The sequence below is a fragment of the Scomber japonicus genome, chromosome 21, assembly GCF_027409825.1.
Source record: "Scomber japonicus isolate fScoJap1 chromosome 21, fScoJap1.pri, whole genome shotgun sequence".
NCBI classification, from domain to species: domain Eukaryota; kingdom Metazoa; phylum Chordata; class Actinopteri; order Scombriformes; family Scombridae; genus Scomber; species Scomber japonicus.
In genome coordinates, this window is record NC_070598.1 from 15266189 (window position 1) to 15281105 (window position 14917).

The 14917-nt window shown below is 39.8% G+C and overlaps 1 protein-coding gene across 1 annotated transcript in view; it reads right to left on the bottom strand.

Moving 5' to 3' along the window:
* Positions 1 to 5389: 5389 nt before the first annotated feature.
* Positions 5390 to 14917, bottom strand: part of pip4k2aa (phosphatidylinositol-5-phosphate 4-kinase, type II, alpha a) — a 28908-nt gene continuing 19380 nt past the window's right edge. Inside the window, exons 7-10 of the mRNA XM_053342628.1 lie at positions 7964 to 8077; positions 7560 to 7800; positions 7288 to 7391; positions 5390 to 7202 (exon numbers count right to left, since the gene is read on the bottom strand). Coding sequence (XP_053198603.1) covers positions 7122 to 7202; positions 7288 to 7391; positions 7560 to 7800; positions 7964 to 8077 — 540 coding nt within the window. The 3' untranslated portion in view covers positions 5390 to 7121. The remainder of the gene's footprint in view (positions 7203 to 7287; positions 7392 to 7559; positions 7801 to 7963; positions 8078 to 14917) is intronic.

The window sequence follows — 14917 nt, forward strand, 5'->3', positions numbered from 1 at the left end:
CAACAGCTCATATTACCCAACCTGTTGCAATATTAATATGAAGATGTACGTGCATGTGCTTTCACAGTAAAGTGTTTTTCATCTCTTGTTTGTGTTCAGCTTTTTTATTCCACCTTTAAAATGCATGTCAGGAACTGCAAATGCAGCTTGTATTAGATCAGAATGGGATGTATACTGTATTGTATGTGGTAGTATGGTCTCTATAGCCTATGTATTATGTAAAAGACTAAAGAAAGGACAGCATCTCGGTTAAGTGTCACCATTAAATAATATCCCACTCCTCAGCTGGAGGTGAGGAGAGGAGATGTCTTATTATCTAATAGATCTGCACTCTTATGTCACTGAATCTGGTGTCATAGAGAGGTCAAAGGTCAGATTCAGTGGTAGAGTAGCAACTCTGAAGATGGTATGTAGAAGGTAGTTAGTGTGTTGCTCAAAGACACGTGGACACATGGATTTGAACCCGTGTCCGCTTGTTTAAGATCAGCTTCCTTTTATTAGAAGACTACACTACGACGCACAAGCACGCACACGTTCAATTTCATGTCGGAAAACAGACCATTCCCCTAAAAAACGTGATTTAAAACATGTATTTTATGTTTCATCGCTGGGTTTCCATTTTTATTACGCAGGAAAAAAAAATATACCTAAAAGTACTGCATCTCTGCTGTGGTTACAGGGGTCAGAGTGCCCCCTGGCGGCCGTGACCCCTCACTGCAACTCTGCTCGTGTGCGTGTGTGTGTGTGTGTGCGCGCGTGCAGCAGCTGCAGCGCACATGGCGAGCCGCTCTTTGTTTATTGTCTGCTGGGTTGCCTCTGCTTGCTCTCCAGCCTCCGCCTCTTACCGCAGAGAGATCTGAACGTGTTGTTGCTGCTGCAGCTGCCACCTCCTCCTCCTCCTCCTCCTCCTCGCTTAAACACCCGATTTTATATTCTCTGCTAGCGGGCCATCTTTATTGTTTTATTATGCGGGGTGATACACTTTAAAGTTGACATTTCTTCAGAGTGAACTAAACAGGTTTTACAGAAGCTGGGTGACTCCTTATGAAATATTGTTTCTAATTAAATCAATGAATCCATAGGCTACTATGCCATTATAAAACAAACCACCCATGTAGCCAATAATTGCTACATTTATTCGGCTATATAATACATTTAAAATGACATATATTTAATAGGCTATTCAACTTAAAACAAAGCAAAACGGGATGGAACATATTCTACTTAAAGTTTACGTATGTCTGTGTAGGGTAAACAATATGTAGGAACGAGGATTAACTCTTTATTCTAACAGGGACAATAAGAGAACATTCAATAAAATCTAAATATTAAGATTTGAAATGCATTCATTAAATACTAAAATATGATTAGGCTATAGGTTAATAGACTCATGAAATTTGGGATGGTCTCAAAATGACTAAAATGTTCAAACAGGGAATTTTCGCGCGTGCAGGCGATGAGAAATAATCTAAAAGCAAATCAGATTAACAGGTCAGCTGCTGGTTGAATTTCTCCTGTAAGATGAAACCCACAATATCACTTATAGCTCAAAATGTGTGGATGGGAAACACTGATGTAAACATGTAGCCAGGATATTATGAGGGGGAAAAAATGTCAGCAGTGTTCACCTGAAAATAATATTCAACCAGTTTTCTTTTAAATTGAGGTGTTTCATCATTTTTAGTGATTTTGTTCAAAATGGGATAAGCAAAGAAAATATTCCAAATATTTGTAAATACTGTCAGTGAGGAGTTTCTGACGGAGCTTTCAACATGCTTATTCACGACATTTTTCGACATTATTCTATCATTTAACGTTTCCTCTTAATCAAACTCTCCTTTACATTTTAAACTAACTGTGTGTTTGTGTCATCCTCCTGCACTAACACCATTTTACTGTCCATCTCCCATTAAAAACCCCGACGATCACATTCAATTACCCACGTGGTTGTTAAAATCATATCATCCCATTCTGATTATTATTATTATTTATCTTTTAATTGCAAAATTCAAGTGTAAAAATGACGCCGAGTAAAATCATTTTGAAGATTACTATGGCGGGAACGAATTACGATTTATTCCCTTTTTTTTTTGATGCATTAAAATCCACTGTGGGTACAAATGGGCTCTCACCTGGCTCTAATTTAAAAAGCGTAGCTGCTGTATGGTGAACATAACTGCTACTGTCCTCGTTTGCATTATCATAATTCATCCAAATAAACAAAGTGAATATAAAAAAAGAAATAAAAAGATGCGAACGGTTCTTTTTTAACACCTTGGGGTATTTCGTTATGGTTTGTCATCTTTCTGGCTTTTTCTGTATTCATTTTTATTTACTTTAATTTAGTTAATACTTGAAATGAAGATTGAATTGCATTTGACCCCACAGACGCAATGAGCCGATACAAGAGCTAATAATAAAAAAAAATAAAAAAAACATAATCACAGCATGGCTCTATTTTTTATATATTTTTTAAAGAACAAACAAAACTGTGAAATAAAATCCGGAATGCTCCTTTACATTAATTGATCTTGTGTGATCATATTAGATGCCGATCTTATTTTCCCGAGTGACGTATGTGCAACATGTGAAACAGGATTAAATAGAAAACAAGAAAACGACAAAAAATGTGAAAAAAAATATAGAAGAAAAAACCACCCATCAAAGATAGACTTGAGTTAAGCAGAACAAGTGCTTTAATTGGTTTGAGTGAACGCTTATGGAATGGAGTGTATTATTATCATCATCATCATCATCATTATCATCATCATCATCATTAAATGTGAGGAACAATAAACATACAACATCATTTTGGCCTCTCTTGCCACTGAAAGGGAACTCTCCATCGACCATTGTCAAACAGCAATAAACACACACATTCACACATACACACACAGTAATGCTTTAACCACTGCTAAAAGTACTGGGGGGGCTGCAGAGAGACCAAAGCACAATCTGCAGGGGGATTTGTCCTATGTGGCCTGTGGTTTTTCACTTTAGCATGCTAAACTCTACACATTAGTTTTGAGTACATTTTCCTCAAAGATTTGATTTTTTAGATCAGAAGGCCTTCAAAAAAATAAAATAAAGGATATTTTCCAGCTCTGCAGATTGTGCCTGGCCTCTGCTCATTTACATCTTGCAATTAAAAAAATGTTCCCTTAACACTTGATAAACCACATCAACACAGGGGGGGCTGTTTCTCATCACTTTCAACAAATTCACATATGAGTGATGCACCTCTGCTCTCCCCCGGTAAACTTTGAAAACAACCCAGAAATCAAACAAACAGACACATTATATGATACACAATGTTCTTCAAGCTCAAATGTGGGGAGGTTCTGACTGCTGAAAGATGCTTTTGGCAAGTTAATGGTGGCAGCAGGTTGACGGGGGGTGATGGGTGGGGTTATATGGGTGATGCACAGACTTAGTCATTTCAAGGTACAGCAGTAGGGCGTATATGTGTTTAATTTGCATCTGTTTAAATCTGCCATTGGTATCATCTTCCTAACACGACATCCACAGTTAATATTCCCCAAAATAAAAACAAAAATTAAAAAAAAAAACAACTCACTCTCCCAGCATGCACTGCTCTGTTTTCTACACTTGCTTAAGTCTGACTAACAAGGAAGCTTGCAGGAGCCAAACAGAGCAATTTATGTACAGTATTGAGCTGTATGTGACAACAGAAACAAAACAGCCCATTAATAGAGAAAGACCACAGAAATATAAACTAACCACTGACTCAGGATGAACTATCAGCTGATAACCTCCCTGATAACAAGCAGGCTGATGGGAGAATTGTTAAAGATGTGAAGCATGAGAAGAGAAATCTGTCAGAAAATGAACAAGAGTATAAGTGAAATCAAACATAACAAAAAAAGAAACATCTTTTTAAAAAAATCCTGAAATGTGACTGCATCTGTGGTTAGTGGGTAAATGTGATGAAGATGACAGTCTCCTGAGGTGGGGGGGGGGTCAGTTAGCGAGGACGAGCACAATAAAACACAATCACGACACACACACACACACACACACACACACTCCACAATGCACATCCACACACACACACGCAAGCACGCACGCTCTTTAAAAAGGCAGGACCAGCGTGACTGAACGAAGGAGTAGCATCAGCACGGACGCCTCCCTCTCTCTGAGGAGGAGGAGGAGGAGGAAGAGGTAAAGGTCGCCCGTACACACTGAAAAAATCTGAACGATGGATTTGAATTTTACAGAATCGAAAGCGATCCGCCATCTTTAAAATTGAACACAGCTATTCACCTTTTTTTTTTAAATAATTGGTTAAAACACAATCATTAGAATGCTTTAACATTGAACTAACTGGATAACATGAACGAGTCTAAACACAGAGGCGCCGGGGTGGACCAAGGGTTGGAAAATAACGTCTGGGGAATAATGCATCGAAAGTAAACACCCTATTATTAAAATAACCTTTTACCTTTGTTTAAAAAAAAAGATTACAAAATATAAAAATTAAATAATTTCGGAGTATAAAGGCACACATCTTGCACAGTGTATACAATGAAAACACTTATTTAAAGCATGGTAGGGACTATTACGCTGAACAGCTCACAAATCTGGTTAAAGTGTGGGGACACAAAGAGAACCTGAACAACATCAACTAGAGAGGGAAAAGGAAACTTATTCCTGTGACATGCAATATATTTTTTTAATGACTTTTGACTTAAGTACACCTATAGTAAGCATTGTATAAATTCAAGCAGTATCATTCTTCATTTACCACAGCACCATCATTCACTCCCAAGGGGTGGCTCCTTTTTTTTTTTTTTTTTTTAAATACAGCTATATCTCATGACTAAAATCCAATGTAAAAATATAAATGTGAATATAATCTATGATATCTACACAAACATATTGTGATGGAAGCTTTTTGCATGGGTTAGAATAGTCAAGGAGGACGACTTTACTTGTTTTAGTTGGTTATCCATAAGTGATACACAACATCACACGCACAACAACGTTTCGCACTTACATACAAGTATATTGCATTTCCCTTGTTAAGACCGTATCAACTAATTGGGGTCGTATTCGTAACATTTGGTTCCTTTCCTCTTGTGCAAAATATACAAAAAAAAAAAAAAAAAAAAAAAAAAAACTTAAAACAGAAACAAAAGAAAAAAATATTACCACATCAATTCATAAAACCGCCAGATTCAAAACACAGATAAACCACCTTTTAAAAAACAACACAAACAACGATGAATAACAGACTCACAGCTGAGGTTAGAGAAGAGAACGATGCTGTTGATGTTACTATAGGACTCACAACATGTATCTTTTACATCTGCAGCTAGTCTTTCCCAACCTCCCTCCTCCCCTTTTTCCTCTAACCCCCCGCCCCTCCCCTCCCCCCTTTTTTTTAAAACAACTTTTGAAACACTGACACACACACCTAACATTGGGTGTGTGCTGGTACGATGCTGGAGGTAAACCGTCTTCTGTTTGCCCTGAACGCACAAGCACGATCACACTATTGACTGCTCGCATTAAAAAAAAAAAAAAAAATCCACCACAGCGCACTTCTAAAAGGAGGACTGGAAAAGGTTAGTTTACAAACGCCCCGTAAAACAGAATTCATCTGCTTTCCTGCTCACATATTGCAGTAAATTCTTCCCATCCAATCCCTGCAGATCTGTAAGTAAGTGCTCACAGGTGAAGAACGGTGGAGGAGACGGGTTTTTAAGTTCAGGCATCTAAAATTCAATTCTAAGAGAGTTGAGCTCCTTTTTCCTCTTTGTTGCAGCGCATGTAACAGAACAAGAGCTCCTAACCTCGAACGACAAATAAAAAGTGCAACGTTTTTTTGATTTTACTCATAAGGTGCTGATGGCAACAGAAAAAGTTAAGGGCTGCTGATGTTTCAATCTCGACGAAGATACAACGAGGAGTAACTTTCACTTTGAATCACTACAGCCGCACAAGACTTTGAGGTCATTCCTTGCCACAGGAACAGACACCAGAACACATAACAATGCCCAAATTATTCAGAATCAATGCAAGTAAATGACACGAAAGAGAAGCTGTGCACCCGAATCCCTCGTCTTCTCCTTTGCTTCCCTTAATTACTCTTTATCGCTGTGCATCGCAAACATAACCACTGAGAGACACTGAGGTGCAAACAGTGCTGAAAACAAGCGTTATAATCTACCGCGACAAAGTGAGCTCATCTCAACTGATGAGAAGTGTGTGGCAAGAGGATGACCCATAAGCTCAATCCATTGACTGTACATGAAGAACATGAAGAAGAAGTAGAAGAAGAAAAAGAAGAAGAGGGGGGGATGGTGTAAAGGGTGAGTGATGGAGGAGGAGCCCGAGTGGGAAGATTTGTTTGGCTAAGGACTTGTATAGCGTTAGGGTGTAAAGGGGTAGTGGTGGTGGTGGGGGGGGGGGTCTGGCTGTTGGCCTATTGGAAGACTGCTTCCTACTCCCTGACATTAAGCAATTGCATTAGGCGAGGCTCAACATAAACTTCCTCTTTACATCCTGCCCAGCCGTCATCTGACCTCTGTTACCCCCCCCCCCCCCCCGCCCGACTTCACGCTTATACCACAACATATCTTCCCCAACCTCCCCCTGGTCATCATTAATGGAAAGACGTAGACGAACATCAACTTGAACAATGCAGGGTGTTGTATGTTGTGTTAGAGGCAATAAAAAAAGCCATATTTCCACATTAACAACCATACAGACAAAAAAAAACAAATCATATTAAAAAAAAAAAAAAAAATGCAATGAATTGGACACTTGCTTTCAACACCCTTATCATCCAAAATAACACATGAACACAACTCAACAGAGGAGAGGTTAAATGTAAACGAATGATGTTTTTTTTTTTTTTTTTTTAAGTTTTGTTTTTAGCTGCAGAGCGTGGCACCCTGCTGAAAGAGAGAGGAACAAACAGCGAGGGATGAGGAGAACGGATGAGGGAGAGTGGTACAAAGCCATCACAGCACCTTATTAATTCAGCCTCTCGATGGCCCCCCCCCGCGCCCCCTCTCTCCGTCATCTTCAATACCCTGCTCCCCACTTGCCCTCCCTTTCCCATGTGCCTCTGTGCCTCCTGTTGTTCCTGGGGGCTATGACAGGATAGTGGTGATGAAATCGTAAAACCTCTTGGAGTACTGCTCTGGGTTCACTGTGGAGATTTCTGCTCCGGCCTGCAGAGAGAAATGGAGACAACTATGTATTTACCTTGCAATTCACATTTTTACTTTTACTTTACTTTTTACTACTGCTTCATACCCCGTGTTTGACAGTCTTGGCGGCGTGGGCGGCTTTCTTCTTAGCATCGTAATGCTGCAGGATGTCTATGACGGCCATGAAGTAAACCTCCTTCCTGGGAGCACCTGTAATTCAAATCCAAAGCACTCTTTTTAAAGCAGCAGGTCTGACAACTACAACAAAACCCCAGCAGGGGGAGCTCTCACTACTGGGTTTATTATTTAGCTGTTAAATACAACCCTCATAGTACACTGTATGATAAGCCTGAAAATCTCATGCAGCTGGACACTCACTGTCATTGCTTTTGATGGCGTAGACGTCGATGGTGGGATCAAACTCTCCAGGTGACAGAGGCTTGCTGCTGTCCAGGGTGTTGCTAGGACTGTCAGGGGGTGTCCCGATGCCCCCTCCGTCACTCTCGCCTTCCTCTTCAGCCTCATTGTCCTCGCTCTCTACCTCTTCCTGCTCTGCTCGCTCCACGTCGTGGATCCCCACTAGCAGACTGTAGTCCATGAGCTTCAGCTGTGCCAGAAACTGAGGACGGCACAAGTTAGTGAGAACAGGAGGCAGGGAGGAAATGGGAGGAATGGTAGGATGGGGGGAAAAAACACATCTTCATCAAAAACTACTGACAACACCATGTAAATCAACCCAAAAATATGAATGATGTTTTTTATTTGTAATTTTGGTCACATACCTCCACATCTTTCCTAAGCTTCTCCAGGAACATTTTCTTGTTTTCATCGTCAATGTGGATCTTCTGCCCGTCATTGATGAAGTCATTGTCCTTGTAGGTGGGCAGCTCCTTGGCCTGCCCATTAGTATTGAAAATGAGCGACCAGATAATCAACAGTCACAAAACACATGACTAAACAGTTCAAACCTGAAAGAGGCAGCAGACCTGGGGAAAAATGTGACAGAATTCTGGTGCCTTTCCTTTAAGAGGATGACAGCGTGTCCATAAATATCAGTTCAACTAGTCACTTATAAAACATCAAAAACACTACATATATGTTTCTTATTTCTTTTGACTAATTGAAGTCAGTTTCAATACATCTATTTATACATTAACTAAAAGCAGCAACATTAGCATCAGTGTTCTTCATCCTTTTTCCCCAGAATACTTACAAAAAACACATTAGCAATCTAATATATTGTAGATGTCATTAAATAGGACTAGTTGTCTTTCATCATTTTCAAAATCAAAGGGTATTTCAAAATGCATGAGGTTGATTTCTAATCTTAGAAATTAGTATTGTCAGTAAGCTTTTGTAAGCAATGTATCTCCTGCATGTTGAAACACCCCATAGACATGAATGAGGCTTTGAACCTGTGGTTTGTTAGATAAGCCTGTGTCTGATTCAGCCAAATACACAGTATATATAAAGTAAAAGGAGTTGGCTAACTGTGTACAGGCGGTCTGTCCAAACCAAGGCTTACCTCTTTTCAAGCTATATGATTTGACTTTGTAATACAGTACATGCAGCATGCTCACAGCAGGGTACAGATCCAGCTGATGCATTATTATTAAGCTCACATCTTTTCTGTGTTTTTAGAGCGGAACCTGCTCAGGTTTCTGTACACAGAAACTTTGACAGTGTATTTTAAACAGCATCTGTTAGATCCATACACTTTGTGTCATGAGAAAGAGGATGTTTAACTCGAAGCCATGAAACGTCCTTGTTGGCATGTGGGCTGGACTCCGAAAAGCATCACTTCCTACCAGTATGATGAGTATATCGCTGCTTGAGGGACATTAAACCAACTTTTAAGATGCTTTCCAGAATCCAGATTTGTTTTGCATCTATTATAAAGCAAACGCATCTTTGCGACATATTTCCACCCTTCAGCGTACAAGCATAATGAAGGAGTTTCCTATTTAAGTGTCTATCAACTGATGAATGTTCATCTAAGCCAGGCTGCTACTGCAGGACTGCCAGCAGCCTGTAGAGGGAAGAGGTGTTATGTGAGAAGGGACGAGGCCTAATTCTGAGTCACTGAGGAAAAAAGAAAGCAGGAAATGAGGTAACAGGGCAGCAGCAGCGGTTTAGCTACTACAGTGTTTCTATGGTAGCAGGAGAAGAGCAGCAACACATAACAGCACTTTGTAGCAGAAGAAATGAGCTCGGACAGCACACACTGACACACATACATACACATACAGAATATACTTTTACACAGAACAGGAATACATCTCACAGAATAGGACATTTGAGCACATATACATACAGACATAGACCTCCAATTTGCAATAAATGAGATGTACAACTGGGTCGACTGAATATAGATGCGACAGAAACGTAAATGTGGACGCAATGTAAAGCTGACTGCGGAGTGAAGATAACCTGAAAGCGTTCTGCAGCCTTCAACTTTTACTACACATCCATTTTATCCATCTTTATTTCCATGCCTGACATTCTCAGTCTTCAAGTCGGTTCATGACATTTTTTGCTTTCTTTCAGGCACACAGAGGATTCAGTTGACCTGTCACTGATTTTCACTATTACACCGACTGCAGTGAAATGACTGACTCTTTAAGTGGTGCACTACACTGAAGTGGTAAGAAGAAAAACAGATAGATATATTAGAGGTAGGAAGAAAACGTGGGTTGTTGATTAGCCTTTTGAAGCTGTGTGACAGGTGGATTTCTCCACTGGTTAGAAAATGAATCTTGGCCTTAGACAACATAATGATGACTTGCTCTCTCAGGAGAACAATGCCTTTCTGTAGGGTCTGTGGTGAGCTCACATTGGGGTGTTTTTCTAGAGCTTTCTATTCAATTGTAATGCCCACTGATGTTAACAGGTGTGGATTAATACCAAACCAGCAGATTCAACATCAGTGATATGCAATTAATAAATTATAAGCTGCAACACATCACAGCATAATTCGTCTGAACTGGTTATTATCATTCATAAAAACAGTCATCGTCTCTTAGCACCTTATTTATGTCAAGCTGTCATGCAATACTTGAATCAGTTGCTAGCAAACTAAGCTGATTCATATCAACCGTTTCAACATGCAAGGCAACGTGAATGGAACACTTCACGTGTTTTGTCAGCATTTTTACATGTGAGCACTGTGTAGGAGAACTAATTTCTCTTGAAAACAGAAGAGTTCAAGAGTATTATTGTTACAACAAACAAATAAAAGGTGATTCAAATAGTTCTGTTAGCGTATAAATGGTTTTGTTGCATGTTTCCTTGAGCTTTTTTGGGAACAATAGTTGATATCCCCCAAAATTTCGAAACAAACTGAGACACAGTTAATTGCCATATTCAACCAACAATACAGACTGCTAAAGTAATTATTATCTCAGGAGGTTGTGGACAAACACGAAACTAACCCGAGTCACGCTGCCTTTGGGCAGACATCCGGCGCATTACTGTACAGCTTTAAAAAATTAAATAAATAACGCTTTTCCAACTGACTCATCTCTTGCATGAGCTTTTAACTAAGGCAATTACTCACTGACTGCCAAATACATTTTATTTCACAAAACAGTGTTTGGCAGCAGTGGGTGCAGGTCACAGAGTCAGGAAATCTCATCTGCACTGTAATGCTTTTAAGGTACAGCCTCTCTGCACCATAGGCTTGACTGGTATGGATGATAAATCAAAAAGTGCACTCTTCTGTTTTTATTCCAGCAGTGGTCTGCTTATCAATTTGTATTACAGAAAGATTGTAACATTTTGTGGAACTCATTAGAATAGTGGGACTCTACCTAATAGTTTCAGTCTTTTATTGGGAATAAAAAATGTCAACAAAGCAAGTGAGTTCTCCGTCTCAAATACATCATCTTTCCCACAATGTAACGTCTCTGTGTTTCATTTCTCTTTCAATCTCTGGTTACTGCTCTCTTTCTGATCACGCAGCAGTTTGTCCCAAACTCAAGCCGTTGCCTTACTCTTCCACCTCTTGCTCTCCAGTGTTTGAAATACATGTTTGTGCCATTGAGTGAATGGTGGGAACAAAAATAAACTTTCTGGTGAAAACTAAAACTGGACTTGCAGACAAAGTTGAGCAAACAGTGACTGCAAATGGATGAAAAGTGTGCAAAATATGACCTTTAAGTAATAGTGTATCAGCCTGGAGGAGAACGAGGAAAAGAAGATGCTTGGCCGAACAAAAAATAAATAAATAGATAAACAATAAATAAAACAAAAACCAATAAAATAAGATTGGTTAAATAGATCATGCCTGGTATATGAGCCCTGGTTCTCTTACATCTCTTACGTGTTTCATGGCGCAGTAAAAGCGCGTGGCAATCCGCAGTGTTTGCAGCCTTTGCTGAACGTTACCAGATTTGGGCCGCGGGGGCACATCCTCTGGTGCGGGCGGCTGCTAGAAAAGGGGGAGCGAGGGAGGGACGGTAGGGGTGGAGGAAAGGAGAGAAGAAAGGAGAGAGGAAGGGAGGAAGGAAGTTGGAAGTAAAGGCAAAGTGTTTAAAATGTAACAGAACACAAATGTTTCTTTCAAATTGGTAGAGGGTTGGAAAGGGCATCAACGCGAAGGATCCTTTCGACCAGTCAAGATGTTTACCCATCTCAAGATGGCTGGGCCAAGTGAGTGTATGTCAGTGTCTGACAGCTCCATCCAATGACAATGCACAAAATATAACGATTTTTGCATTAATACTATTCCTATATTAATAACTTCATTTATTGATAATATTTTAGAATATTTCCTTAAAAATTATTCCTAAACGGCAAAATTTAAGAGTTATATTTAATTTATGCACTGGTGTTTATTTAGTTGACATTTAAACACCTGATAAAGAAGGGAAACAGCATGGCAGAGCTTCTTTAAGGAGGCTGGGACTACGCAGAGCAAAAACTGTAAACTAATTTGTATTCTGTGAGCCTGCATCCTGCCAAACATCTCTTCTGGTATCATACTATTTTTTAAAGCTTACTATTACTCTGGTAGGAACTACTAAACCAATATGAAGGCAGTTCACACACACTCATACAGGCACATTAAAGCCTTGTGCCCCCAGCGGAGACACCAGCCGGTGCTGGTGTGAAGAGAAAGAGGAGAGTAAACAAAAACAACAAACAACTGTAGCAGAGCACATCTGAGCAGAACCCAGGTGCAGACGCAGGTGGTACCCCACAAACCAAGGACCAGTAGTCATTTCATGTCATACAAACACAACCTCTTTATTTTCCAAGTCACTTAGCAAATACTATGATTCACCCACACCAGTATTTGATATATTGTGGGTCATGGACAAAATTACCATAATTTGGGCCCTGGTTTCAATAATTTAAGGATTAAAAAATATCTGGTTAACCAACAGACTATGTCCTTGTTAAACTGCTCTATGTAAATGATGTCAGAAAGCCAATTGCTCCCAAAACCCTGAGACAGCAGCTAAAGGAACCACAAGATGTATTTCATGTAAAAAGAAAAATACAGGTCATATGTGGGTAGAACAGAACATGTCCAAAAATGTGCAACAGAATGGGGGCTGGTGTTCATACACATTGGAATGTGTTAGAAATAATGTAACTTCAAAAAAGATGCAGAAAAACATTATAATACCATGCAGATGCATGCATGAAAGGGAGACGGTCATGCAGTCAGGAGAGAACCCTGCCATGCTTGTTGTTTGTGTGTGTATAAAGCAGTTTTTACACACACTGTACATTCTGAACAAAACAAAAGATTTTCTTCTTTCACTTGGCATGATGCACCCTCTTCCTCATGTTAATAGGCAACTGCTATATGTGAGTGTTCAGACTTTCATGGATCTGAGTCAAGAGCCATGAAGTCCAGTCTGAGTCTGGACTTAAACTAGTGAAGAATTTGAAGGCAGGACATTCATTCAAAGCCACAAGCACTTTTAGTGTGTAACTGCAGATTAAACATGTCTGTCTGTGTTTGTAGGAACGTGTTTCATGTGGGGAGACCATCATGTCTCTTGTCAGATCCTTGTCTTTGATATGAGCTCTTGTGTCTCTGAGATCTGTTGTGAGTCGGGTGTAAACATGTGTGCACATTCAAAAGTATGTGGAGTGCTGTATTCTGCATTCATGTCAGTAAAATGGCAATTACTCATTCCCCAAATTGCCCAAAGATCTGCAGCAATAACTTGTAGGCATACTAATTTGTGAGTTAAGAGTCAGTAGCAGTCAGTGTAGGAAAATAACTTCTTCATTCATGTTAAAAATGTTATAGTTGTCTTGTTAATCTTTACCGTTAGCCTATAAATGGTGTTTCACACACAGCTGAGCTATAGTCAGAGAGGTCACAAAGTTGGCTCACGTGCATGTTAAATCCTCAGCTGCTTTGTTTTTCCACTCATCTTTTTTAACCCCAATGTTTTGTTTCTTCTTCCATTTACACTGGGCTATATTTAGTTCAGGGATTCCCTTAAGTCTTCCATGCCTCACTACATGGTGCCCCACGACTAAGCCTCAGTAAAAGCCAGCGGAAAGTTCAAACCTCTCCGGGTCAAAATTGTGACACTCATGTATAAACCGTTTTTATGGTCAGACAAACCTCCAAACACTTATATGTGGACACATGCAACACAAAAAGTCACTGTGGACAAGCAATTCATCCCTCTTCCAATGTTGCTGAGCTGACAGGTCAAACCAACACCACCCCAGAGTCACAGTGTTCAGGGACGCTGTCTGCAGCTTCCATCATTCGAAAGGTCAAAGCCATGTAGCTAAAAGAAAATATATATTGTTTACATCATATCCTTTCTAATTGTATGCTAATGAAATGTTACGAAATGAACCATCAGGTCCTCCACCATTTCAGTTTTTACACATGACTTTGTCCAAGCAGCCAAGAGCCAAAAACTGAAAAAAGCCTGTCTCTCACGACAAACAGCAACATTTCCATCAACATCAAAGACACAAAACACTGGCTCAGACACACACACACACACACACACACACACACACACCCCACCCAGAGAGACACACATGTATATGGAAAACAGGACGATTCAAAATCATGTGACAACATCTGATTAAATAAAACTCGAAACCAAACACACACCCGGACACACACGCACGACCCTTAATTTTTCACACACAGACAGCAAGCAGGGGAACTGGTGGAACAGCAGAAGCAAGGTTAGAGGGGATGAAGCAAATTAAAGAGACACGAATAGCGTGCAGGGGTTGGAAAGGGAATGTGGTGATGGAGTAGGTGCTAATTGAAGGAGATGAATATTTGCTACTGCCAGTCACCCAAAAGGAAACAAAATAGGACACCAAAGTTGTGTTAGTTGGGCCGTTTGGGTGATGACAGTAAGCTTGAAACTTTTGAAACTGTGTTATGTTGGTTACTGAAACCACTGGAAACACAGTTTGTTCTCTCTCTCGTTCTCTAATTGTCCCCGTGGCTTTCAATAGAGTTTAAACAGATCATGAACACATTTTTAGTACATGACATCAGTGTTTCAGTTACATGAAAGAGAAATATTTCCGCGTTTCATCTTTGATGTATTTGTACAAAAAAAGTTCAAGTATGCTACATGAAAGGTTACATAAAAACCATGTTGGTATTGTTTATTGATTTATTTGCTTTTTCCCCTCCACAATATAGAAGTAAGTTGGAGACTACTTAACTACAGGCACAAAGGGTAAAAAAAAGAAGTAGATTTAGAGAATTGACGTGCAAAAATGGG